Here is a 24,557-nt window from a genome sequence, read left to right on the forward strand (position 1 = left end):
TTCGCGAATTTAAGCCACACTTTAACTTTTCACGGTCGGAATTTCTGTGTTTGTGTGTGTGTGTGTGTGTGTGTGTGTGTATTAACAGCATGCGAGGTAGGGTAGGCTGAGAGTCAGCGACCGTCCACCAAGATCACCCCAGGAGCTGCTGAGGGGGTGTGGAATTTGAACCCTGGTCTCCCCCATGTCCTAGCCCAGTGCTCTAACCACTGCACCATCCAAGTGGGAGCCAGCCAGGTTTGGCTCTGGGGCACCTTAGACTAGGCCTGCCAATCCTCTGCAGGGAACCGGCCCCTCTCCCTGGGTGTGGAAAGGGTCAAGGAGCCCAGAGGCCCACCCCCCAAAAGCTTGCCAGGACAGCAGGAGCCCCCCACCCACCACAGGGCTTGGCCTGGAACAAGGGCCTGGGGTCTGTGGTGTGCATGCCTAGGGTGCATTAGGTAGACTTGAGTGCCACCTGTGCATGTGCAGAGTGCATTTGCCCCGCCGCTGAAGGAACTCTCACTCGGTGGTGGCGCCCGCCCTGTGGAACCGTCCTCCCACCAGATGCCAAAAGGAAAAAAACACCTACCAGACTTTTAGAAGACATCTGAAGGCAGCCCTGTTTAGGGAAGCTTTTAATGTTTATTAGATTATTGTATTTTAATATCCTTCTGGAAGCCACCCAGAGTGGCTGGGGAAACCCAGCCAGATGGGCGGTGTATAAATAATAAATTATTATTATTATCATCATCATCATCATATCATGTTATATATATGTATTAACATATCATATTATATATATGCAGTCAAAACAATTGGCTGACGTTTTTTCTCTTCTCCCCCAGTTCTTCTTTGATGTGTCTGGACTTCGAGACTCAGTCCTGATCTCCTTGCAGCAGGAAGACACCCGTCAGCTCCGGGGGTCTGGCTCTGGGGGGCACAACCTCCCCATTGGCTTCGAGCTCTTCAGCGTGAGTCCAAGCACCTTGTTCTGGGGGGCAGGAGGTTCTTGGGGGGCGGGAGCAGGGCGGTTCATGGAAAACTTTTTTTTAAAAAAAATGCCTGCGCCAAAGGTCTTACCTTACTACACTAGGGATTATATAGCTGTATCTGAAATTTCATGCATATCAGTTAATATCTTGAGCCTTCTCCACCGAATTTAAATTTCAGTCTTCACGAAATAGGAAAACGGCCAAGTAAACAGCTATTTTCGTGGAGGAGGGTCAAGATATTAACTGATATGCATGAAATTTCAGATATAGCCATATAATTCCTAGTGTAGTAAGATAAGACCTTTGGAGAAGGCATTTTCAAAACTAGGTTTTTAATGACCCGCCCTAGGGGGGGGAGGCCTTGCCTGACCTGGCAGGGGAGGGGCTGAGGAGGGGGCCGTTGGCGCTGAAATTTGAATTGCAGGACTCATCCAGCCCAACGGAGGCCTTTGAGCAGAGGCCGGCTGTCCACCCTCCCCCCTTGAGCGGCGATTCCCACCTTACAGGGGGTTGGGCTAGATGACCGCTGGGGACCCCTCCCCGTTCCATGTCATTCCCTTCCTCGCAGGTGGAGCAGAACCGGACTTGGCGCCTGCATCGCATCCCGCCCCGAATGGCTGGCTCCACCTACATCAACACCCGCAGTGTCCTGCTCCGGGCGGAGGTGCCCGGGGGTCGCTACTCCCTCCTGCCCACGACCTTCGACCCCGGCCAGAGCAGCGCCTTCCTCCTGCGGATCTACAGCGAGCGCCCAGCCAGGCTGCGGTGAGCAGGTCCCCTCAACCCGTACCCACCCACCCGCCTCCCTCCCTCCCTCCTTCCCTCTGAGCATCTGCAGAGTGCATTCGCCTCGCCTGACGGGCCCCTTCGGAGCAGCTGGGTCGGTCCCACCTGCCCCTTTCAGCTTTGCAACTTTGCGATTTAATGAGGGTGACAAGTGTTCCTCTGGGCATGGGCAGAGTGCCTTCCCCTCTCTACAGATGGAGCCGGTTGTGTGATACCAGAAAGACAGAGGGTGGGGGGGGTTCTCTCCTCGGCTGTGTATTTATTTTGAAAGCACCCCCCCACCCCACAAAAATTATTTCTGGGAGCTCATGTACCCCTGGCAGAGCCCTGCAGTTCACAGGGTAGTTTAGCGGGTGGGTGGGCTTTAGATGAAGGAGCCCTAAGCAGGGATTGCAGGGGGTTGGACTGGATGATCCCTGGGAGGCCCGTAGAGATCTATGTTCCTGGAAAGCTAAAAATACACTTCTTTCCCTCCCTCTCTGCCCCCCCCCAGGGCCATCAACCGCAATGACCCCCCACCTCCACGCTGCAGCTGCTGCTCCGGATCCCACCAGCTCATCACCTCCGTCTGGGTTCATCGGGCCGTGGGGCTGGCGCTCCCCAACTCCAGCAAAGGTGAGCTTGCGATGACTCCTGCGTTACAGGGGGTTGGGCTAGATGACCCCTAGGGGGTCCCTCCCAGCTCCACAATTCCGTGATTCCGCAGAAAGACCCTCCCCTCTCCCTGATGCCACCCCTTTTGGGAGCCTTGAGCTGCCCACGGCAGACATAGTTGTAGAACGGTGGAGCTTGCGATGACTCCTGCGTTACAGGGGGTTGGGCTAGATGACCCCTGGGGGTCCCTCCCAGCTCCACAATTCCGTGATTCCGCAGAAAGACCCTCCCCTCTCCCTGATGCCACCCCTTTTGGGAGCCTTGAGCTGCCCACGGCAGACATAGTTGTAGAACGGTGGAGCTGGAGGGGGACCCTGAGGGTCATCTAGCCCAACCCCCTGTGATGCAGGAACGGCAGATAAAACGACAATGGCTCTGTGGATCTCACTGCCACAAGGTGGGTGTTGAGGGCATGCCCTGGGCGGCTTGCAAAAACGGCATGTGGCGAATTCAAGGGGGAGGTGGCAGGAGAGGCCGGCCAGCAGCTCTGAGCTGTGGCGCAGAGCCTCCACATTCAGGGATAGTCTACCTGTGCCCGGGGGGGGGTGCTGGTGAGGGAGGGGCCCTGACATACTTCTCACCTTGGGAGAGGGGTCCCACAAGAGGCCTGGGGGCAAATGACTGGGGTGTCTCCCCCTCCCTCTCTCTCCAGCCCCAGATGTCTACGTGAAGCTCTGCGCCGAAGGGCAGGCGGTGCGATCCTGCCTCCACAAGGCCACCTCCAGCCCCGACTTCAACTTCAAGGCCGTCTTCTGCCGCCGGCGCCCGCGGAAGCCCATCCGCATCGAGGTGGGTGGGATGGGGGGGGCAAGAGCATTGGCATGATCTCCCACCCCCAGGGCTCCGGGTGACAGAAGGAAGGCTGTCCCGGGGAGGGTACAGACTGGATGGCAGGGGGTTGGGCTAGATGACCGCTGGGGACCCCTTCCAGCCCAACAGTTCTATGCTTTTAAAGCTCCGATACCTGCCTCTTGGGGCTCCCTTCCAACTCCACGATTCTATGAACTGGGAGGAAGCTCTGGGCCAGGAGGGGGGTTTGGGGTCTGCAAGAGGACTGAGTCCATGATGGATGGCGCCATCGGCGGTCCTGAGGTGGAACCGCAGAACTGTCGAGATGGAAGGGACCCCCAAGGGTCATCTAGCCCAACCCCCCGCAATGCAGGAATGTGGAATCAGGGACACCATCCGCCGCACCCCTCCTGTGGGGCCGTCCTCTTCTCGGGTCCTGCCGGCTTCTCCCCCTGCCCCGAACACCAACTGGGGCGGGCGTTGAATGAATGAATCCTCTCATTTTTGTTTTTCATTTGGTTCCACGAATACAAAGTTATAAACAAAGAATCGAAAAACATATCCATAAAAAGAGATTCATCCGAAACTCACGACTTCATCCCCCCGCCCTCCATGGAGTCTCATTTTAAACATTTATTACTGCATATAATTGTTTATTATTTAATTTCCATACTGCCCTATACCCGAAGGTCTCAGGGCAGTTCAGATAATATATCAAATTAGTATCATGAAGCCCGTTAAATTAACGGGTGCTAGAACAGTGACAGGATCGGGCTGCGCTCACAGGCAAAACCGTGTGGGTTTTTTTTGGGGGGGGGACTCATTCATTCATTCATTCATTCATTCAAATATCTGGGTCCTTTTTTGTAGGGGGGGCAGGCGACGCACCTGCCGGATTGCGCTTTAGGGCGCAGCTGGAGGAAATGGGAAAGCGCTCCAACAACAGGTGCCGGGGGAGATCGAGTTGCTTGCATCGGCTCGCTCCTTCCCGGAGGGAGCCCAGAAACAGAGGCTGCCACCCGTTGCAGTGCTTCTCCTCAGACAACCTGGGGGGGGGGGAGAGAATCACCTCAGCCCCTCGCCCACCTCCCTCGGCCAGCCTGAGGCGGACTCGAACTGTAGGCCCCGCCCCCCTGCGAGTGAACCCAGGCAGCATTTCTCCTCGGGCGGTGGGGGGGGGAGGTTTCGAAGGGGAGAGAGATAGGAACGGAGAGAGCGGGAGGGAAAACACTTGTGGCGGCCTCGCTAGCCAGGAACGTGGCTGGCCCACCACCAACACCAGCCCGCCAACCGCCCTCGTTAGTTTTTAATTGCTGCTGGGAAGCGTAGTTTGAAAGGCGGCTGGGGGACGCCGTCGCCACTGAGGCCAAGCGGTTCTTTCTGCCTCCGTCTTGTGACCGAATTTGTGGCCGTCTCCCGCTCCTCCTCCCCCCGCACGTTGCTCCACTTGGGCGCCGGTGCTCCGAAAGAGGGAGCTGAGGAGGCGGCTGCACAATTGTCGCCTGTGGCCGGAGTGAAGAGGCTGGAACGGAGCCCAAGCCTGGAGCTGGTAAGGGGAGGGAGCCGAATGCCTCGTGTCTCTGCGTCCAATCCCTGTGTCCGTGGGGCACATGCGCAGTAGCACGGACACAGAGACTGGACGCAGAGACACTTGCACTTCATTATATAGGATACGCAAAATCAAAACAAAAAACGACAACGCAATAAAAAACAACCACTCAAAAGAGCCAGCATTTTAAAAAGGGTATAGGATGTCAAATCAAACCACGTTTTTGCCTGGTGGCTAAAGGTGTATAATGAAGGCGCTAGGCGAACTTCCCTGGGGAGAGTATGCCACAGACGGGGAGCCACTGCAGAAAAGGCCCTGTTCTCGTGTTCTTTCATACTTCAATTTTTATATCAAACCACATTGTCCGCGGTGATTCTTACACTACAAGTGAGATCGAAATCCTGCTCGTGTTTCCATCTGCTTGCAGTGGTTTCCTAAATAACTTCTTTTGTAAAGTTTTTGTCCTCTTGGTTTCTCAGTTTTCCAGTCAGTTTTGCCATTGGCATAGTCCCTCATAGCTTGCCACTCCTCTCTTGTCGGGACTTTGCCTTCTTTCCATCTCTGGGCATCTGGGCAGCTGTTGTTCCATACATAACATATCTTTTCTCTTCCTTTTTGATGGAGGCACCTGTAATTCCTAACAGAAAAGCTTCTGGTTTCTTAACAAAGGTTATTTCTTAGCATTTGCTCTTTCATTTCATTATATATCATCTCCCAGGAAGCTTTCGTTACCTTACAGTTCCACCACATATGATGAAAGGCACCTTCTTTTTCTTTACATTTCCAGCAGATATTTGAAACTTGTCCTATACATTTCCGTCAACTTACTGGGAGTCAAATACCGCTGGCACATCATTTTCATATACGGCGGTACCTCTGGTTGCGGACGGGATCCGTTCCGGAGGTCCGGCTGGATCCCGAGGTTTTCGCAACTGGGTAGAGCGCTTCTGCGCATGCAGCAAAACCTGGAAAGATACTTCCGGGTTTGCCGCTTACACAACCCGAAGTCTACGTAACTACTCCTGTAGTTTTCTTTCAATTCACAACATGCCATAAATTGCAAATCCCTTCCCAATCTACCATCTCTCATTCCTCTCCTTTTGGTCCCCACTCCACAGGTGTGGGCCAGGCGGTTCCTGTGCAGCACCCGGCTGGGGTACGTCAAAGTCTTGGCTGCGGAGGCCCCCCCGGACGCTGGCAGTGGGCAGGTGCTGCGGCTGCAAGGGGGACCCCCTGCCTGCCCCCCGGGCTCCATCCTCGTGGAGACCTCCACCAGCTCAGACCTCCTGGCTCTGTGAGCTCGGCCAAGGAGCCCTCTATGGGCGCCAGGGAGTGCATTGGGTGGCCGCCTAGGGGTGGGCGCACCCTTTCCCCGGAGGCACCCTCTCCCGAAGAATGTGGAGCTGTCGGCACACAGGCAAGGACCACCGTCCTTCTGCTCAAGACGAAGAAGCCGTACTGCTTGTTGTCATTTATTTCCGCAGAAGTTTTTTGAAATATTTCATTTTATAACATGTACATAAAACGGAGAGAACGGTTGCAGCAGCCGTGGGAAACGAAATGGTAAAAGGGGCACATGGGACGCGTCTGGATGCGCACAGGTGGAAATGGAAGGAAATTCTTGCCGTGGATTTCTGTCCTTACGAGCTCCAAGGAAAGGCTGTTGATTGTCAAGTCTAGTTACCGGGACTTCTTTGGAGGTCTTTAAGCAGAGGCTTGACAAGCATATGTCAATAATGCTTTGATGGTGTTTCCTGCTTGGCAGGGGGTTGAACTGGATGGCCCTTGTGGTCTCTTCCAACTCTGTGATTCTATGATTCTATGACTTGCCCACCACCTTCCGAGGGAGACCGTTCCCTTCTTGGATGCCGCAAACGGAAAAGGGAAGTTAGAAACATTAACAAAACCTCTCTTTGCTGGACACCAGGAATGTAGCCATGAAGCTTTTCGCTTCTGGAACTTCTGTTTGCTGCTTTCAAATGCTGGTGGTGAATTGTGCCGCACTTCAAATTTTATATTCTGCTTTAATAAAGTCTTCTAAACCCAGCAGGATCTGTAAAAACCCAGCTACACCTACTGTGTAAAGAGTAGAAAATTAACAGAGTTTGAACCTCGTAGGTTGTTGGCTTTGTGGCTGGGAGGCTGGAGAGCGGCTGGCTGGGGGCAGGGTAACCCCCCCCCAGAAAGAGCAGGTTTTTGGGGTGCTCCTGGACCCCTCTCTGTCACCTTCAAGAACCCTCCATGGCTAGGAGCACATTTTCCCAGCTACAGCTGCTGTTATAGGAATTTTAGGGTCCCAAATATAAAATAAACGTTCATAAATGTACTGTACAACACTAAATAATAATAATAATAATAATAATAATAATAATAATGTAAAAGTCTTTTTGGAATGTCTGGTCATCCTGCTCACAAATCAGCCTGGCTAATTCTGCGTACTCTACCATATTTGTTTGCCATTCCTCCATAATCGGCAGATCTTGATGTTTCCATCCTTGAGCCATCAAAACTCTGACCGGCATTGTCACATACAGAACGTTTTTTGTCTTCTTTTGGTATCTCCTCCCCAAGCATTCCTAAAAGAAATGCCTCCAGCCTTTTAGGGAAGGTATATCTAAACATTATTTTAAGTTCATTGTATATACTGTCCCCAAATGCCTTTGTTTTATTACACAGCCACCACATGTGGTAAAGATCGCCATCCTTATCTAAACTTTTCCAGCATTTTTTACTTCTAGTCCTGTACATTTTTGCCAACTTGGTTGGAGTGAGATATCATCGATACATCATCTTCATGAGAAGCGGACACGGAGCAATGGATTCAAACTACAAGAAAGAAGATTCCACCTAAACATTAGGAAGAACTTCCTGACAGTAAGAGCTGTTCAGCAGTGGAATTTGCTACTACCGGTAAGGAGTGTGGTGGAGTCTCCTTCTTTGGAGGTCTTTAAGCAGAGGCTTGATAGGCATATGTCAAGAATGCTTTGATGGTGTTTCCTGCTTGGCAGGGGGTTGGACTGGATGGCCCTTGTGGTCTCTTCCAACTCTGTGATTCTATGTTGTTTTCCTTTAATACAGTACATGCCGTAAATTTTATGCCCTTATTCCAGAGTTTAGATCATGCCACCAACACTTTGAATTGTGCTTGGAAACATACCCTGATCCAATGTAGGCCTTTCAGGACCAGTGTTATATGGTCTCGGCAGCCGCTCCCAGTCCCCAGTCTAGCTGCCGCATTCTGGATCAGTTGTAGCTGATCAAAGGTAGCCCCACGTAGAGCGCATGGCAGTAGTCCAAGCGGGAGACAACCAGAGCATGCACCACTCTGGCCAGACAGTCCACAGGCAGGAGCGGAGAGGGGTCCTACTCCTGGATTTCCCTTGGGGGCATCTGGTCAGCCACAGTGGGAACCAGACGCTGGGCTGGGTGGACCAATGGTCGGATCCTGCAGGGTTTCGCTTATGTTCTTCGCTGCTCCGCCAGTGATGGGGGCCAGTGGCGGCCTCCCTTCTCTTGTCCTCTTGCTTCTCGCCGCAGCCAGTTCGGAGTGGGCTGTTTGGCAGGGACAAAACAGAACAGACCTCTCTTGGCCCGGGACTTTTCCCCGCCCTCTTCCGGTGTGTCTCGTTTTGCCGGAGGAGAGAAGAGGCCAAAGTCCAAGCGGCTGGTCACTCTTTCCCTTCTTGGAGAGCTAGGTTTGCACGGGGGGTGCTGACCCACTCAGGCCTCCCCTGCCCTCCCATGGATGGTCCCCACTGTTATATCTGCTCCCCAGACCCCCACCTACCCACTGCCAGCAATAAACTGCAGAAGCTGAAAAACCTTTAGTCAAAAGTTGTTCTTTTGCCCACGAACTTCGCCCCTGCGTGATTTATTGGGAACCAGATGCATCTACTCCGAAGAAGCTTCTGCAGCTCTGCTCTCCATCCAGACATGGAGCGTCTTGGAATTGAAGACCCAGAAATAAGAGACCGAGGGGAATGTGTGGGTCCTAAGCTGGGAGTCGCCGGAAAGGAGTTGCTGGGAGAGGCAGAAGGTTGTGTTGAGCAGGCGAGGGAAGAACAGGAGCAGAGAGAAAGACGAGGTTGGGCTGAGCTGGTGTGGGAATGATCGGCAGAGAAAAATGTACAGCCAGCAAAATAATACTAATAATAATAATAATAATAATAATAATAATAATAATAATAATATGTAAGGGCACGGGGTACCTTTTGTCTCTCCCCCACCTTGGCATGCCAGCTCTCCCTCCGAAGACCTCTGGGCTGCCCCCTTTCCGGGGAGGACCAAGCTATACCCCGTTGCCTTACTAAAATGACGGTAGACTGCCACCACCAAACGCTATAACCAAGCCGTTTGGACAGATATTACTCTGGTAGGAGGCAAAGCAGCAAGGACTGGTTAGCAATGTGAAGCCAGGAAGGACCAAAACCCACAGAAATATCTTTCAACTATTTATTGTAGAAAGACAGTTAAACAAACAGAATATAACAGTTCTCAGAAAAGGGATTACGAAAGTAAAACAATAAACATAGCTTACTTACGAACACGAACTTAGAATGGTGTTGGAAAACAAAGCTGCATTTCTCCATTCTGGCAACTTGCAGCAGAAGCCTGGCAAGCTCCGCATTTCTCAGGCTTTTGGAACCGGCAAGACAGCAAAACAGGCAAACACCTTGCAAGCCATTTGCAGAACACAAAACACTTTCTTTTTCAGACTTAAATCTCCACAAACTCCTTAAGGGCGTGCACGCAAGCACAGGTGGGATTTCAGGTAACAGACCAATCCACATTAGCTTTACTTTCAAATGGACCTATCAATAGAGTACAGAGCGTTTGTCTTGTCAATCAATTAAGGAGCTTATGCTGATGTTCGGTGTTTACACATCAATCACTCCAAGGCAATCTAACCTTCCTGTTCTCAGGCAAAAGTGAAAGCACTTAGTTCTTATCAAGAGAATGTGAGATAAACCAGCTGCAAGGCTGTGAAAATTAGCACTTAAATCAAAGGCCAGGGAAAGACAACAGGAATTTCCTCCCTTGAGTTGAAAAGGTGAGTTTCCCAAGCCCAGGCTGTTTGAGCTGAACCAGAGTTCCACAATGCTTTGCAGCTTTCCCAGCTTGCTTTGCAGGGGCTAGACATAGAGATGTTTGTAATTTCATGACAAATAATAATAATAATATTTATACCCCGCCCTTCCCAGTCAAGATTGGCCTCAGGGCGGCTAACAACAAAAATATCAACACAAGTATGAAAGAAACAATTCAGTTAAAATACAGATTAATACAATGTTAAAATTCAATTTTAAAATTAAAAATCTAAAAGTAAGATAAAACCATTATGAGGTAAAACCTTAGGAGAGGGTAACCCCGGGGTCAGACTGCGTCAGTCCGAAGGCCAAACGGAACAGCTCTGTCTTGCAGGCCCTACGAAAAGGTGACAAATCCCGCAGGGCCCTAGTCTCCTGAGACAGAGCGATCCACCAGGTCGGGGCCAGTACTGAGAAGGCCCTGGTCCTGGTCGAGGCCAGCCTAACCACCTTGTGACTCGGGATCTCCAGTATGTTATTATTTATGGACCTTAATGTCCTCTGTGGGTCATACCGGGAGAGGCGGTCCCATAGGTACGAGGGTCCTAAAAGGGGATGCAATGCAACTCCTGAAACGGTGAACAACGCAAGCTATGATCTCGTATGAGGAAAGGGAATTAAGAGGCCTTCTTCCCCATCCTCTGTGGATTAAAATGTCCAAAGATTAGGAAAAGAAGAAAGAAGAGGAAGCAGGATTGGATGAACATTAAAAGAGATAATAATTGTGGATTGTGACTTGTGGCTGAGATTTGATGGAACAGTTTTAATAAGACTTTATAGAAACTGGACCTAGATACTGGAGAAATACTAATTTGGATTTTGAGACAATCATTATAAGAGTCACATTTCACTGTCTGAGTGGTTAAGATTTGAAGGCTGGGCTTGTTGTTTAGTCGTGTCCGACTCTTCGTGACCCCATGGACCAGAGCACGCCAGGCACTCCTGTCTTCCACTGCCTCCCGCAGTTTGGTCAAACTCATGTTTGTAGCTTCGAGAACACTGTCCAGCCATCTCATCCTCTGCCGTCCCCTTCTCCTTGTGTCCTCAATCTTTCCCAACATCAGGGTCTTTTCCAGGGAGTCTTCTCTTCTCATGAGGTGGCCAAAGTATTGGAGCCTCAGCTTCAGGATCTGTCCTTCCAGGGAGCACTCAGGGCTGACTTCCTTAAGAATGGATAGGTTTGATCTTCTTGCAGTCCATGGGACTCTCAAGAGTCTCCTCCAGCACCATAATTCAAAAGCATCCATTCTTCGGCGATCAGCCTTCTTTATGGTCCAGCTCTCACTTCCATACATCACTAATGGGAAAACCATAGCTTGAACTATACGGACCTTTGTCGGCAAGGTGATGTCTCTGCTTTTTAAGATGCTGTCTAGGTTTGTCATTGCTTTTTCTCCCAAGAAGCAGGCGTCTTTTAATTTCGTGACTGCTGTCACCATCTGCAGTGATCAAGGAGCCCAAGAAAGTAAAATCTGGGCTAGGGAGGGAAATGTAGGGAAAGTGTCATCTTGCTGAAGGGGAAGAAAAAGGCTGGATACAAAATCCAGATGGGATTATTCTGGAGTGCAAATTATGAATAATTGTTGCAACAGATGATTTTCAGAGAGGGAGCTGGGAGTTTCCTTTTCACAGTTTTTTGTATCTTTTATATTAAGATTCTTTTATTTTGAATTAAGGACACAGATAGGAAGAGGAGAGTTGGAGGTGCGAGGGACCTGCAAGGAATGCAGGGAAGGAAGGATCTCTCAGGGGGGGAGAGGGGGAGAAGAGGGGGGCACCCAGGGTTGAGCTGGGACGCCTGTCTTCCCTATGTGTTGATGAATCATATGATACGAATGTGATAAAGGGTATTTTTAGTTATTCTCTCCCCCCCTTCTCTTTTCTATACAATTGTGTTTTATGAGGGCTGTTTAATAATTTTTGCTACATTACTTTTCTTTTTTGGTTTTTCCTCTGTATGAATTCTTTGATGGGAAGTGAGATGGCAACTTTTCCCGAAGCTCTTTCCACATTCGAAGCACTGGTAGGGTTTCTCCCCTGTATGAGTTTTTTGATGGGAAGTGAGATGGCAGCTTTTCCCGAAGCTCGTTCCACATTCGAAGCACTGATAGGGTTTCTCCCCTGTATGAGTTTTTTGATGAGAACTGAGACTGGAGCTCTGACTGAAGCTCTTTCCACATTCGAAGCACTGATAGGGTTTTTGCCCTGTATGAATTCTTTGATGGGAAGTGAGATCTTTCTTCAGACGGAAGCAATTTCCACAGTCTGAGCACTGGTAGGGTTTCTCCCCTGTATGAATTCTTTGATGGGAAGTGAAATGGGCGCTTTGACTGAAGCTCTTTCCACATTCCAAGCACTGATATGGTTTTTCCCCTGTATGAATTCTTTGATGGGAAGTGAGATCACCACTCTGACGAAAGCTCTTTCCACATTCCAAGCACGGATAGGGTTTCTCCCCTGTATGAATTCTTTGATGGGTAGTGAGAGCGGTCTTATAACCGAAGCTTTTCCCACATTCGAAGCACTGATAGGGTTTCTGCCGTGTATGAATTCTCTGATGGGAAGTGAGATCACCACTCAGACAAAAGCTCTTTCCACATTCAAAGCACTTATAGGGTTTCTCCCCTGTATGAGTTTTTTTATGAGAACTGAGACTGGAGCTCTGACTGAAGCTCTTTCCACATTCGAAGCACTGATAGGGTTTCTCCCCTGTATGAATTCTTTGATGGGAAGTGAGAAATCCCTTCAGACGGAAGCATTTTCCACAGTCTAAGCAGTGATAGGGTTTCTCCCCTGTATGAATTCTTTGATGGGAAGTGAAATGGGTGCTTTGACTGAAGCTCTTTCCACATTCCAAGCACTGATAGGGTTTCTCCCCTGTATGAATTCTTTGATGGGAAGTGAAATTTCCCTTCAGACGGAAGCATTTTCCACAGTCTAAGCACTGATAGGGTTTCTCCCCTGTATGAATTCTTTGATGCAAAGTGAGACTATCCTTACGAATGAAGCTCTTCCCACATTCTCTGCACTGATACAATTTCTCCCTACTCTGTCCTGTTTTGTGTGAAGTGAGGCTATCCCTCTGAACGAAGCTCTTTCTTTGATGGGAGGTGGACCGGGAGCTCTGACGGATGTTCTCTCCACACTCTGAATATTTATATGACTTCTCTGCTATGTGGATTCTGTTCTTCCCTTCCCCCTTGTTCTTCCTTTCCAATTCATCACCATCTGCAATGAAGAGAGTAGCTAATTAGAGCCTTAGAGTTCCAGTTTATTAAACAAAATTCATGAATGCTTGTGATAGAGCAGGCATCTCCAACAGGTAGATCACCAGATGTCTGTGGCAGATCACTGGACATCTGTTGTAGATCACCCCCCCCCCACAAAAAAAAGCTTTGGCTCCCCTGAAAAAGAAACTCAACAACCTCTGCTCCCCTAAAAAAGCTCAACAACTTTGACCTGACCCCCCCCCAAAAAATGTGCATAGATCATTGCCAGTTTTTAATTCTGTGAGTAGATCGCAGTCTCTTGGGAGTTGGCCACCCCTGTGATAGAGGAAGAACTCAATACAGTTAGATGTGGGGCCTTCCTGTAGTTTTCACTGCCTTTATTGGCTGGCATTAACTGACACATTAGAATCATAGAATCATAGAGTTGGAAGAGACCACAAGGGCCATCCAGTCCAACCCCCTGCCAAGCAGGAAACACCATCAAAGCATTCCTGACAGATGGCTGTCAAGCCTCTGCTTAAAGACCTCCAAAGAGGGAGACTCCAAAGAAGGAGACTTTGTTGTGTACCGTATATGCCGGCGTATAAGGCGACTGGGTGTATAAGACGACCCCTTACTTTCAAGTTAAAATATAGAATTTGGGATGTACTCCAGCCCTTTTTTGGCGGGGAGGGGAGGGGAGGCTGTCTTCTCCAGCACTCAAGTCTGCAGCCGGGGAAATGGTGGTTTGTTTGTTTGTTTGTTTGCTTAGTTATTGAGAGGGGAAAAGAAGCCAGAGAGAGGAGAGATAGAGAAGCAGAGACATCGAGCAAAAGGGGGAAAGAAACCATAGAGAGGATAGAGACATCGGAGGCTCACACAGCCAGCGAAAGACGCTGAGCAGCAGTGAAAGAGGGAGCGGAGAGAGAGACAACGAGGCTGGCTGAGTGAGCAAAAGGGGAATAGAAGCCATAGAGAGGGAGAGGGAGAGAGAGGCAGAGACATCGAGCAAAAGGGGGAAAGAAACCATAGAGAGGATAGAGATAGAGAGGCAGAGACATCGGAGGCTCACACAGCCAGCGGAAGAGAGAGCGGAGAGAGAGAGAGAGAGAGAGAGAGAGAGAGAGAGAGAGAGATCCCTTTGCTTTGCGCTGACAAAAAGAGAAGAGGCAGCAGCTTGACACCAATGAAATACACAAAACTGTATCTCTGCTCTGATCCAGGTCACAAAGCCATGAGGGAGCCATTCTCCCTGGCGGGAAGCAGCCCCCTCCCGAGCGCGCTTCTTTGCGTTCATATGGTCACTGCATACAGTGGGGATGCGGCCGTTTTTGAGCTCCCCCCACCGTATGCGGCGACCGCAGATTCTTGTACCCGGCGTATAAGACGGCCCCCCAACTTTTGAAAAGATTTTCCTGGGTTCAAAAGCCGTCTTATACACCAGAATATACGGTATATTGTTGAAGATGCTCTGTGGGTTAGTGTGTTGTGGGTAAGTAGGTTAAATTTTGAAGAAAGGATAGAGACATTTTATGGTAGTAATTTGTAGAATATTATAATACCGGTACTTGTTGGTAGACAATATTTATTGCTTTTCCGTTGTTTGATAAGAAATGGAGATTTTCTGCATTTCCAACTCTTGAGCATGCACCATACAGTTTTCAATGTGAGAAGCAATTTGTCTGTAGGTCCAAACCGTAGAATGTCAAAGTTTGCCCTTGTGATTTGTTGAGTGTCAATGCAAATGCTAATCGAATTGGGAACTGTAATCTTCAAAATTGAAATGGTAGATCTGAAGAAATTATAGGTATGCGTGGGATGAGGACATTTTCACCCTTGAATGCGCCTGTCAATATTGTTGCCTCTATGATGCTGGGGAATAGTTTTTTTACTGCTAGCCGTGTTCCATTACAAAGTTTTGGTTGATTGAAGTTTCTTAACATGATGATTTGTATGCCGATTTTCGGGTAGTTGGTGTGGCGTGTGGTTTTTCAGATTTTGGTCTGTGTTCTTGTGCATTTTGTGTGCATTTTTTGTGTGGATTGGAAGTGGTTTTAATATCAATATCAATAACCTTCATTAGGCATGACAAGTTCAGGAGCTTCACAACAACATTATGGGTTTAAGCATTCACGTTATAGACTTCATGAAATAAAATACATATTAATTAAATTAATATTTTAAAACGATAGATCAATTTTCAATTAGCACTCTGAGGCGAATAGGTCCCTTCCTTTCGCCTTATAACTTTGACCTCTCAATTATTAAAAGCACTAACAGGGATTTCTGAGGTAAATCAAACCTCCCACTTATCCCTCTAGCCCAGGGGTCAGCAAACTTTTTCAGCAGGGGGCCAGTCCACTGTCCCTCAGACCTTGTGGGGGGCCGGACTATATTTTGAAGAAAGAAATATGAACGAATTCCTATGCCCCACAAATAACCCAGAGATGCATTTTAAATAAAAGGACACATTCTACTCATGTAAAAACACCAAGCAGGCCCCACAAATAACCCAGAGATGCATTTTAAATAAAAGGACGCATTCTCTCATGTAAAAACATGCTGATTCCTGGACTGTCCGCGGGCCGGATTTAGAAGGCGATTGGGCCGCATCCGGCCCCCGGGCCTTAGTTTGGGAACCCCTGCTCTATCCTTTCTTTAAACCCTCTAGCACTCGTGGGTTTTCAAAAATAATAGAGAGTCCTCTTCCAGCCTAAACGTGGCCAGGTACCTCTATAGACTCGGGGCTATAAGTCAGACTGTTCCTATGTGTACTCAGATAAGGGTTTCCCTTCACTAGAACCTCCCTTACTGTAAAGCTAGCCTCCTTCCTGAGGTAACTTTATTATCATCCAGAACCTGTCTCCTCCTTCAGCCCCCCCTTTTCTTGGTGCACTCTCAGCCACAAACTAACCTTTCTCCTCTAAAAGGCAGTTTTGACAGTTTAAAAGAGTTTCCCCACCAACTGGGTTCCTGGATACCTTAGCTGGAAATTGAAATAGACGACTACTGGTTTGACACTTTAGAGATGGATATTTTTTGGCTTGAATCTCAATGGTTGCTTTCTGGTATCATTGGTACAAACTTTATTTCACAGGTAACGTTCTTGGTAATCAAATAGCAGAATACCTATCCACTACTTCCTCTACTCTACCGGTAAGTCTACCTTCTCCGCAACCACCCAAGCTCCCCCACAAAAAACCCTCAACCGCCAACTGACATTTAAACCCCAGGCAGGCCACGCCTCCCATGGAATGCTGCTGTCAGTTAACCAGGAGTCTGGGTTAACCCTTCGATAGGTCGGTTGCGAAACAAAAACATAACGGTTTCAAATTCGCCACACATCCCCTGGTCCTCTCCACAGTGGCCCAATCTCTCTGCATAAAGCGAGCACAAAAACTCAGCCACCACTAAAGTAACTCCATCATTATTATCCGACAGTAACCGCTGAATAGTTGGCAATGCAGCGATCGATGCATCAGCCTGCAAAGCACCCAGCAATCGCCTTCTCGCATTAATACCAAAATTGCAGGAAAAGTAAATGTGGTCCAATGTATCTGGAAGTGGTTTTGATATTTGTGAGTGCTGGTGGTTACGGGTGGGTGTATTTTGTTGAGGTTTTTTTTTTTTGGTTTTGTGTTTGGGTTGCTTGGACGTTGTTTGTGGGGTTGATATGTATGTCGTGGTGATGGTGGAATTTTTGTGGTCTTGGTTACCATTTCTGCTTGCAGCGTTTGGCGGTGGGCGCTGAGGCGTCGGAGGACGCGGTGGTGGGTTACGGCCTTTGGCCTAGTCAGTTTTCCCGGCTGGACAATGGTGCGGCCTAGTCAGTTCTCCCGGCTGGGCAATGGTGCGGCCTAGTCAGTTCTCCCGGCTGGGCAATGCTGCGGCCTAGTCAGTTATCCCGGCTGGGCAGTGGTGCGGCCCAGTCAGTTCTGGGTAGGTTCATATGGGAAGAGGCGGTCCTTGAGGTATTGTGGTCCCGAGCCATTTAAGGCTTTATAGGTCAAAACCAGCACTTTGAATTGGTCATGTAAACCAACTGGTAGCCAGTGCAGTCAGGCCAGGATGGGTGTGAGATGCTCAAACTGTCTTGCTCCGGTGAGCAACAAGGCTGCTGAATTTGCACTGGCTGAAGTTTCCGAACCGTCTTCAGAGGCAGCCCCATGCATAACGCATTGCAGTCATCTAACTTTGAGGTTACCAGAGCATAGACAACAGGAGTTAGGCTCTCCCTGTCCAGAGAGGGGCGTAGCTGGGCCACCAGGCGAAGCTGATGGAAGGCACTCTGGGCCCCTGGGGCCACCTGAGCCTCAAGCAACAGCAAAGGATCCAGGAGGACCCCCAGGCTACAAACCTGCTCCTTCAGAGGAGATGTAACTCCATCAAGAGCAGGCGACCTCCCAGCCATCTGGTCTAGGCAACACTCACTAACAATGCCTCGGTCTTATCTGGACTGAGCTTCAGTTTGTTGGCTCTCATCCAGTCCATTACGGAGGCAAGACCCTGGCCCAGCATTTCCACAGCCTCACCTGCAGATGTCAAGGAGAAATAAAGCTGAGTTTTAGCAGGATACTGCTGACAACCGCTGCCGATACATTGCGGTGGCCGGGGAGCTGTGATATATTCCTAGCAAAAATTGCCTGCAAAGGCGCAGACAGGCAGGTGGAAGAGCCCGAATACGTGCTCCCCTTCTCCATCTCCATCCACCTGCCTGCCTCCCCCCACCCCCAAGCTGAGAAAGTCCCAATACCTCTTCGGCTCCATCCCTCCATCCCTCCATCTCCACTCCTCTGGGACTCACCAGATCTCTCGGAGGTCCCTGGGAGGGAATGCTCAGAGGTTATGGGGAGGGATGCAGGAGGCAACCTGACCAGGTCCACCGTCCACCTTCCCCCTTCCATCCTCGCTAGCTTTGCAGAATCCGTCTCTTTCATCCTTCCTGGGGAGTCGAGGAGCCAAAACAAGCTGCAGGGTCCTGGGAGAGAGGAAGAAGCAAAGGGAGCCTCAGAGGCCCTGCAGGGATTCTCCTGCCCTAGATATTCTCCTGCCCCTGGAGAAGCACAAATGGGGCAGCCCCTTCCCCACAGAAGCCCCATTTCTAAACCTCTCCAGTGATTCCAATTTCCTCTGCTTGCTCCTCACCCCACTTCATAAGCCTGGCATGGTATTGTCAGTTTGCATTTCTTAATGGGAAAAGTATTTGTCAGGGCGGTTGCTGGCTACCCTCGAGCAACGACACTCCAAACCATCTTGTCTTTAGTACTTTTATTGTGAAAGTTATTTACAATGCAAGAGCTTCATGAAAACATGTCTACTGAGTCAGCATGGGTTTCTGAAAAATAAGTCATGTCAGACTAATCTGATCTTATTTTATGACAGAATTACAAGCCTGGTAGATGAAGGGAACGCTGTGGATGTAGCCTATCTTGATTTCAGCAAGGCCTTTGACAAGGTGCCCCATGATATTCTTATAAAGAAGCTGGTAAAATGCGGGCTAGACAATGCTACCATTCAGTGGATTTGTAACTGGCTGACTGACCGAAGCCAAAGGGTGCTCATCAATGGCTCCTCTTCATCCTGGAGAGTGGTGACTAGTGGGGTGCCACAGGGTTCTGTCTTGGGCCCAGTCTTATTCAACATCTTTATCAATGACTTAGATGATGGGCTTGAGGGCATCCTGAGCAAGTTTGCAGACGACACCAAATTGGGAGGGGTGGCTAATACCCCAGAGGACAGAATCACATTTCAGAATGACCTTAACAGATTAGACAACTGGGCCAAAGCAAACAAGATGAATTTTAACAAGGAGAAATGTAAAGTACTACACTTGGGCAAAAAAAATGAAAGGCACAAATATAGGATGGGTGACACCTGGCTTGAGAGCAGTACATGTGAAAAGGATCTAGGAGTCTTGGTAGACCACAAACTTGACATGAGTCAGCAGTGTGATGCAGCAGCTAAAAAAGCCAATGCAATTCTAGGCTGCATCAATAGGAGTATAGTGTCTAGATCAAGGGAAGTAATAGTACCACTGTATTCTGCTCTGGTCAGACCTCACCTGGAGTACTGTGTCCAGTTCTGGGCACCACAGTTCAAGAAGGATACTGACAAGCTGGAACGTGTCCAGAAGAGGGCAACCAAAATGGTCAAAGGCCTGGAAACGATGCCTTATGAGGAAGGGCTTAGGGAGCTGGGTATGGAGAAGAGGAGGTTAAGGGATGATATGATAGCAAAAGCTGTGATGGGATGCAATCTCAAAAATGACAGAATGATCTCGATACGAATCCAAGGCAGACCTTTTAACATCACAGTAATCCAAGTTTATGCACCAACTACCGGTGCTGAAGAAAGTGAAATTGACCAATTCTATGAAGACCTACAACACCTTCTAGAAATGACACCAAAGAAGGATGTTCTTCTCATTACAGGGGATTGGAATGCTAAAGTAGGGAATCAAGAGATAAAAGGAACAACTGGCAAGTTTGGCCTTGGAGTTCAAAATGAAGCAGGGCAAAGGCTAATAGAGTTCTGTCAAGAGAACAAGCTGGTCATCACAAACACTCTCTTCCAACAACACAAGAGACGACTCTACACATGGATATCACCAAATGGGCAGCATCGAAATCAGATTGATTATATTCTCTGCAGCCAAAGATGGAGAAGCTCTATACAGTCAGCAAAAACAAGACCTGGAGCTGACTGTAACTCAGATCATCAGCTTCTTATAGCAAAATTCCAGCTTAAACTGAAGAAAGTAGGAAAAACCACTGGGCCAGTAAGATACAATCTGAATCAAATCCCTTATGAATACACAGTGGAAGTGAGGAACAGGTTTAAGGATTTAGATTTGGTGGACAGAGTGCCTGAAGAACTATGGATGGAGGCTCGTAACATTATACAGGAGGCAGCAACGAAAACCATCCCAAGGAAAAGGAAATGCAAGAAAGCAAAATGGCTGTCCAACGAGGCCTTACAAATAGCGGAGGAGAGGAGGCAAGCAAAATGCAAGGGAGATAGGGAAAGATACAGGAAACTGAATGCAGATTTCCAAAAAACAGCAAGGAGAGACAAGAGGGTCTTCTTAAATGAGCAATGCAAAGAAATAGAGGAAAACAATAGAATGGGGAAAACCAGAGATCTGTTCAAGAAAATTGGAGATATGAAAGGAACATTTCGTACAAAGATTACCATAATCAAGGACAAAAGTGGTAAGGACCTAACAGAAGCAGAAGACATCAAGAAGAGGTGGCAAGAATACACAGAGGAATTATACCAGAAAGATATGGAGGTCTCGTACACCCCAGGTAGTGTGGTTGCTGACCTTGAGCCAGACATCTTGGAGAGTGAAGTCAAATGGGCCTTAGAAAGCACTGCTAATAACAAGGCCAGTGGAAGTGATGATATTCCAGCTGAACTATTTAAAATTTTAAAAGATGATGCTGTTAAGGTGCTACACCCAATATGCCAGCAAGTTTGGAAAACTCAGCAATGGCCAGAGGATTGGAGAAGATCAGTCTACATCCCAATTCCAAAGAAGGGCAGTGCCAAAGAATGCTCCAACTACCGCACAATTGCCCTCATTTCACACGCTAGCAAGGTTATGCTTAAAATTCTACAAGGCAGGCTTAGGCAGTATGTGGACCGAGAACTCCCAGAAGTGCAAGCTGGATTTCGAAAGGGCAGAGGAACCAGAGACCAAATAGCAAACATGCGCTGGATTATGGAGAAAGCTAGAGAGTTCCAGAAAAACGTCTACTTCTGCTTCATTGACTATGCAAAAGCCTTTGACTGTGTCGACCACAGCAAACTATGGCAAGTTCTTAAAGAAATGGGAGTGCCTGATCACCTCATCTGTCTCCTGAGAAATCTCTATGTGGGACAAGAAGCTACAGTTAGAACTGGATATGGAACAACTGATTGGTTCAAAATTGGGAAAGGAGTACGACAAGGTTGTATATTGTCTCCCTGCTTATTTAACTTATATGCAGAATTCATCATGCGAAAGGCTGGACTAGATGAATCCCAAGCTGGAATTAAGATTGCCGGAAGAAATATCAACAACCTCAGATATGCAGATGACACAACCTTGATGGCAGAAAGTGAGGAGGAATTAAAGAACCTTTTAATGAGGGTGAAAGAGGAGAGCGCAAAATATGGTCTGAAGCTCAACATCAAAAAAACCAAGATCATGGCCACTGGTCCCATCACCTCCTGGCAAATAGAAGGGGAAGAAATGGAGGCAGTGAGAGATTTTACTTTCTTGGGCTCCTTGATCACTGCAGATGGTGACAGCAGTCACGAAATTAAAAGACGCCTGCTTCTTGGGAGAAAAGCAATGACAAACCTAGACAGCATCTTAAAAAGCAGAGACATCACCTTGCCGACAAAGGTCCGTATAGTTAAAGCTATGGTTTTCCCAGTAGTGATGTATGGAAGTGAGAGCTGGACCATAAAGAAGGCTGATCGCCGAAGAATTGATGCTTTTGAATTATGGTGCTGGAGGAGACTCTTGAGAGTCCCATGGACTGCTAGAAGATCAAACCTATCCATTCTTAAGGAAATCAGCCCTGAGTGCTCCCTGGAAGGACAGATCCTGAAGCTGAGGCTCCAATACTTTGGCCACCTCATGAGAAGAGAAGACTCCCTGGAAAAGACCTTGATGCTGGGAAAGACTGAGGGTAGAAGGAGAAGGGGACGACGGAGGACGAGATGGTTGGACAGTGTTCTCGAAGCTACGAACATGAGTTTGACCAAACTACGGGAGGCAGTGGAAGACAGGAGTGCCTGGCGTGCTATGGTCCATGGGGTCACGAAGAGTCGGACACGACTAAACGACTAAACAACAACAACAACAACATGATAGCCATGTTCAAATATATAAAAGGATGTCATATAGAGGAGGGAGAAAGGTTGTTTTCTGCTGCTCCAGAAAAGCAGACACTGAGCAATGGATTCAAACTACAAGAAAGAAGATTCCACCTAAACATTAGGAAGAACTTCCTGACAGTAAGAGCTGTTCGACAGTGGAATTTGCTGCCAAGGAGTGTGGTGGAATCTCCTTCTTTGGAGGTCTTTAAGCAGAGGCTTGACAGGCATATGTCAAGAATGCTTTGATGGTGTTTTCTGCTTGGCAGGGGGTTGGACTGGATGGCCCTTGTGGTCTCTTCCAACTCTATGATTCTATGAGTACTATCAGATTCTCCCAATGGCGCTTTTGGCTCCTTCCCCAGCAGAGTAGTTTGGGGACCCCTCAGTTCCGGGGTGAATTTGAAAGGACGTCCCTCTGCTGTTTCCCTGCTGGAAGTCTCTTCTGGCCCCTCCTTCCTTGCTGATATCACAGGCTGCAGGAAGGGCTCTTGTATGCTGCCTGAGCCCCACGTGGCCCCCTCCTCTCACTTCCTCCTTCCTGTCCCCTGTCCTTCCGCTGTTGTCAGAGCCATTCGAAGAGCTGGATTTGACGAGGGGTGGCTGTTCCCTGTAAGCCCCCCCCCCTTACAGTATTGATCTGATGCCTGGAGATTCTTTCCCCTTCCTATTCCTGAATTTCACTTTCTCCTCCTTCCTCTGTAATTTTGTGTACATGCTATGCTTTGTGTTAAGGTTTTAGACGGACCTCCTCCTCCTCCTCCTTCCCACCCCAGTTTGTTTCTGCCCCTTCTGGTGAAATAGCCCTCCCTGCACCTCTGGGACCCCCAGCACAGCCTTAAGAGAGGAGACTCACTCACCGGAGTCCAGGAGAGAGAAGGAAGCAGGAAGGCATGTGGGTGGGAGGGAGGGAGGGGCTTCCGCTGCGGAACACTTTCAACCCCCTCCACTTCCTGTCCTCTCTAGGAATCCAGCTCTGTTCCTTTTAACCCTTGCAAAGCAGAGCGCATGGAGCCCGCCCCTCCCTCTCCCTGCCTTCACTTTTCCTCCTTCTGAGCCTGCGCGCCAGGGGCTGCCCCCTCCCCTCCCCTCCCCACCTCCTCCATCTGTGCCAAGGACTCTGCCCCAAGGAGCCCACATCTGATCCAGACAAACCGCAAGGGAGACGAGGGTGGCCATTTGGGGGTGGGGGGGTGTTTTACCTTGGCTCCCAAGTGTTATAAGAATTTTGAGGTCATATATATATATATATATAATAATAATTGTTCATAAAACATGTACATGAATGTACAGAAACATGTCTGAAGCAGCACAGGAAGACAGGCCTGACTGACACCATTTTGACTCTCTCTCTGACCAGGTGTTCCTCTGCAAGGAAGAAGGGGGGTGGGGGGAACCTTCTAATTGTCTCAGGAATTAAAGTGATAATCCCTGGCATCCTGATACCTGAGTGCCAGACAAAAGGGTGTGATTAACTTGGCTGGGAAACAGGGAAATGTAAATATCTCTCAATTTTGTTGATTAGGTTTTGGGGGCAGGGGGCAGGGTCCAGACTGCTCAGATTACTGCCACCAGACCTCCCCTTTCATGATGTACCTATGATGAATCTAGGGAGGGGGGGGGTCTTGGGCTACACCCCTTCTGTGACATATGGATGATGCTTCTGGGGGGTGGGCTGAAACCAATTTCAAATTTCTTTTTAAGGACAGGACACCTTTGTTTGGGGCCCTTCCTTGTTCTCCTGTGTGAGAGGAAGGACCCTGTTGCTTGCTTCGTACGTCCTGGTTTGGTCTCTGTTATTTGGTGGGCAGGAGACGCTTAAATTCGTCTGTTTGCCTGGATCCTTGGGCTCTCCCTGGGTCAGGATCCATTTCTCTGGGTTCATAAGAACCAGCTAAAATTTTACTTCACAAGGAAAGGCTGGGATGGAGAAGAGGCAAAAGTCTGCGTAGTGGCAGGAGGTGCCTTGGGCTCAGAAATGGCTCCAACAAGACACCCCCTCAACAACAACAAAAAAATCCAGCTCAGCGAGCGGGTGGGTGGGGGGGCTTCCCAGGCAGGAGATCCATCCCCCCCTCCCGAAAATAATCTCTGAGGACGTGTCCGTGTCCCATGCAAGGAATGAAACGAACACGGGGTCCGGGGGGGGGCAGATGTGGAAGGCCCCTGTGTTGTTGTTTAGTTGTTTAGTCGTGTCCGAGTCTTCGTGACCCCATGGACCAGAGCACGCCAGGCACTCCTGTCTTCCACTGCCTCCCGCAGTTTGGTCAAACTCATGTTTGTAGCTTCGAGAACACTGTCCAACCATCTCGTCCTCTGTCATCCCCTTCTCCTTGTGCCCTCCATCTTTCCCAACATCAGGGTCTTTTCCAGGGAGTCTTCTCTTCTCATGAGGTGGCCAAAGGATTGGAGCCTCAGCTTCAGGATCTGTCCTTCCAGTGAGCACTCGGGGCTGATTTCCTTCAGAATGGATAGGTTTGATCTTCTTGCAGTCCATGGGACTCTCAAGAGTCTCCTCCAGCTCCAAAAGATCATACTTGGCCAAAACATAACTTCTCTAAGTTATTTAAGCCCCTTCGCCACGACAAGGCAGTGATCCATGAAGGGGCCTTCACTGATATTTTTCTCCAAAGTCTCTGTG

General features: G+C 48.9%; 2 protein-coding genes across 2 annotated transcripts; one reads left to right on the forward strand and one right to left on the reverse strand.

Moving 5' to 3' along the window:
* The first annotated feature begins 782 nt into the window (after positions 1-782).
* LOC148684153 (calpain-5-like) lies at positions 783-6,798 on the forward strand. Its single transcript, XM_088654880.1, has 5 exons — positions 783-953; positions 1,543-1,739; positions 2,254-2,375; positions 3,067-3,203; positions 5,871-6,798. The coding sequence occupies exons 1-5, from the start codon at positions 783-785 to the stop codon at positions 6,048-6,050; spliced, it is 807 nt and encodes a 268-aa protein (XP_088511006.1). The 3' UTR covers positions 6,051-6,798.
* A 2,392-nt stretch (positions 6,799-9,190) lies between these two features.
* On the reverse strand, positions 9,191-22,848 carry LOC118078645 (uncharacterized). The gene is made up of 3 exons (XM_088656020.1): positions 22,777-22,848; positions 17,853-18,026; positions 9,191-13,067 (listed from the first exon to the last, which is right to left on the reverse strand). The coding sequence occupies exons 2-3, from the start codon at positions 17,983-17,985 to the stop codon at positions 11,737-11,739; spliced, it is 1,464 nt and encodes a 487-aa protein (XP_088512146.1). The 5' UTR covers positions 17,986-18,026; positions 22,777-22,848; the 3' UTR covers positions 9,191-11,736.
* Between the last annotated feature and the right edge of the window lie 1,709 nt (positions 22,849-24,557).

The sequence above is a fragment of the Zootoca vivipara genome, chromosome 12 (assembly GCF_965207765.1).
Source record: "Zootoca vivipara chromosome 12, rZooViv2.hap1.1, whole genome shotgun sequence".
NCBI classification, from domain to species: domain Eukaryota; kingdom Metazoa; phylum Chordata; class Lepidosauria; order Squamata; family Lacertidae; genus Zootoca; species Zootoca vivipara.

What these genes read in the sequence shown, in the direction of transcription:
- LOC118078645 (XM_088656020.1), bottom strand. Translation starts at nt 17,985, where the DNA reads ATGAAAGAGACGGATTCTGCAAAGCTAGCGAGGATGGAAGGGGGAAGG. An exon ending in AGGGACCTCCGAGAGATCTG is followed by an intron (nt 13,068 to 17,852) that starts GTGAGTCCCAGA and finishes TCTTCATTGCAG; the next exon opens with ATGGTGATGAATTGGAAAGG.
- LOC148684153 (XM_088654880.1), top strand. Translation starts at nt 783, where the DNA reads ATGCAGTCAAAACAATTGGCTGACGTTTTTTCTCTTCTCCCCCAGTTC. An exon ending in GAGCGCCCAGCCAGGCTGCG is followed by an intron (nt 1,740 to 2,253) that starts GTGAGCAGGTCC and finishes GCCCCCCCCCAG; the next exon opens with GGCCATCAACCGCAATGACC. An exon ending in GCTCCCCAACTCCAGCAAAG is followed by an intron (nt 2,376 to 3,066) that starts GTGAGCTTGCGA and finishes CTCTCTCTCCAG; the next exon opens with CCCCAGATGTCTACGTGAAG.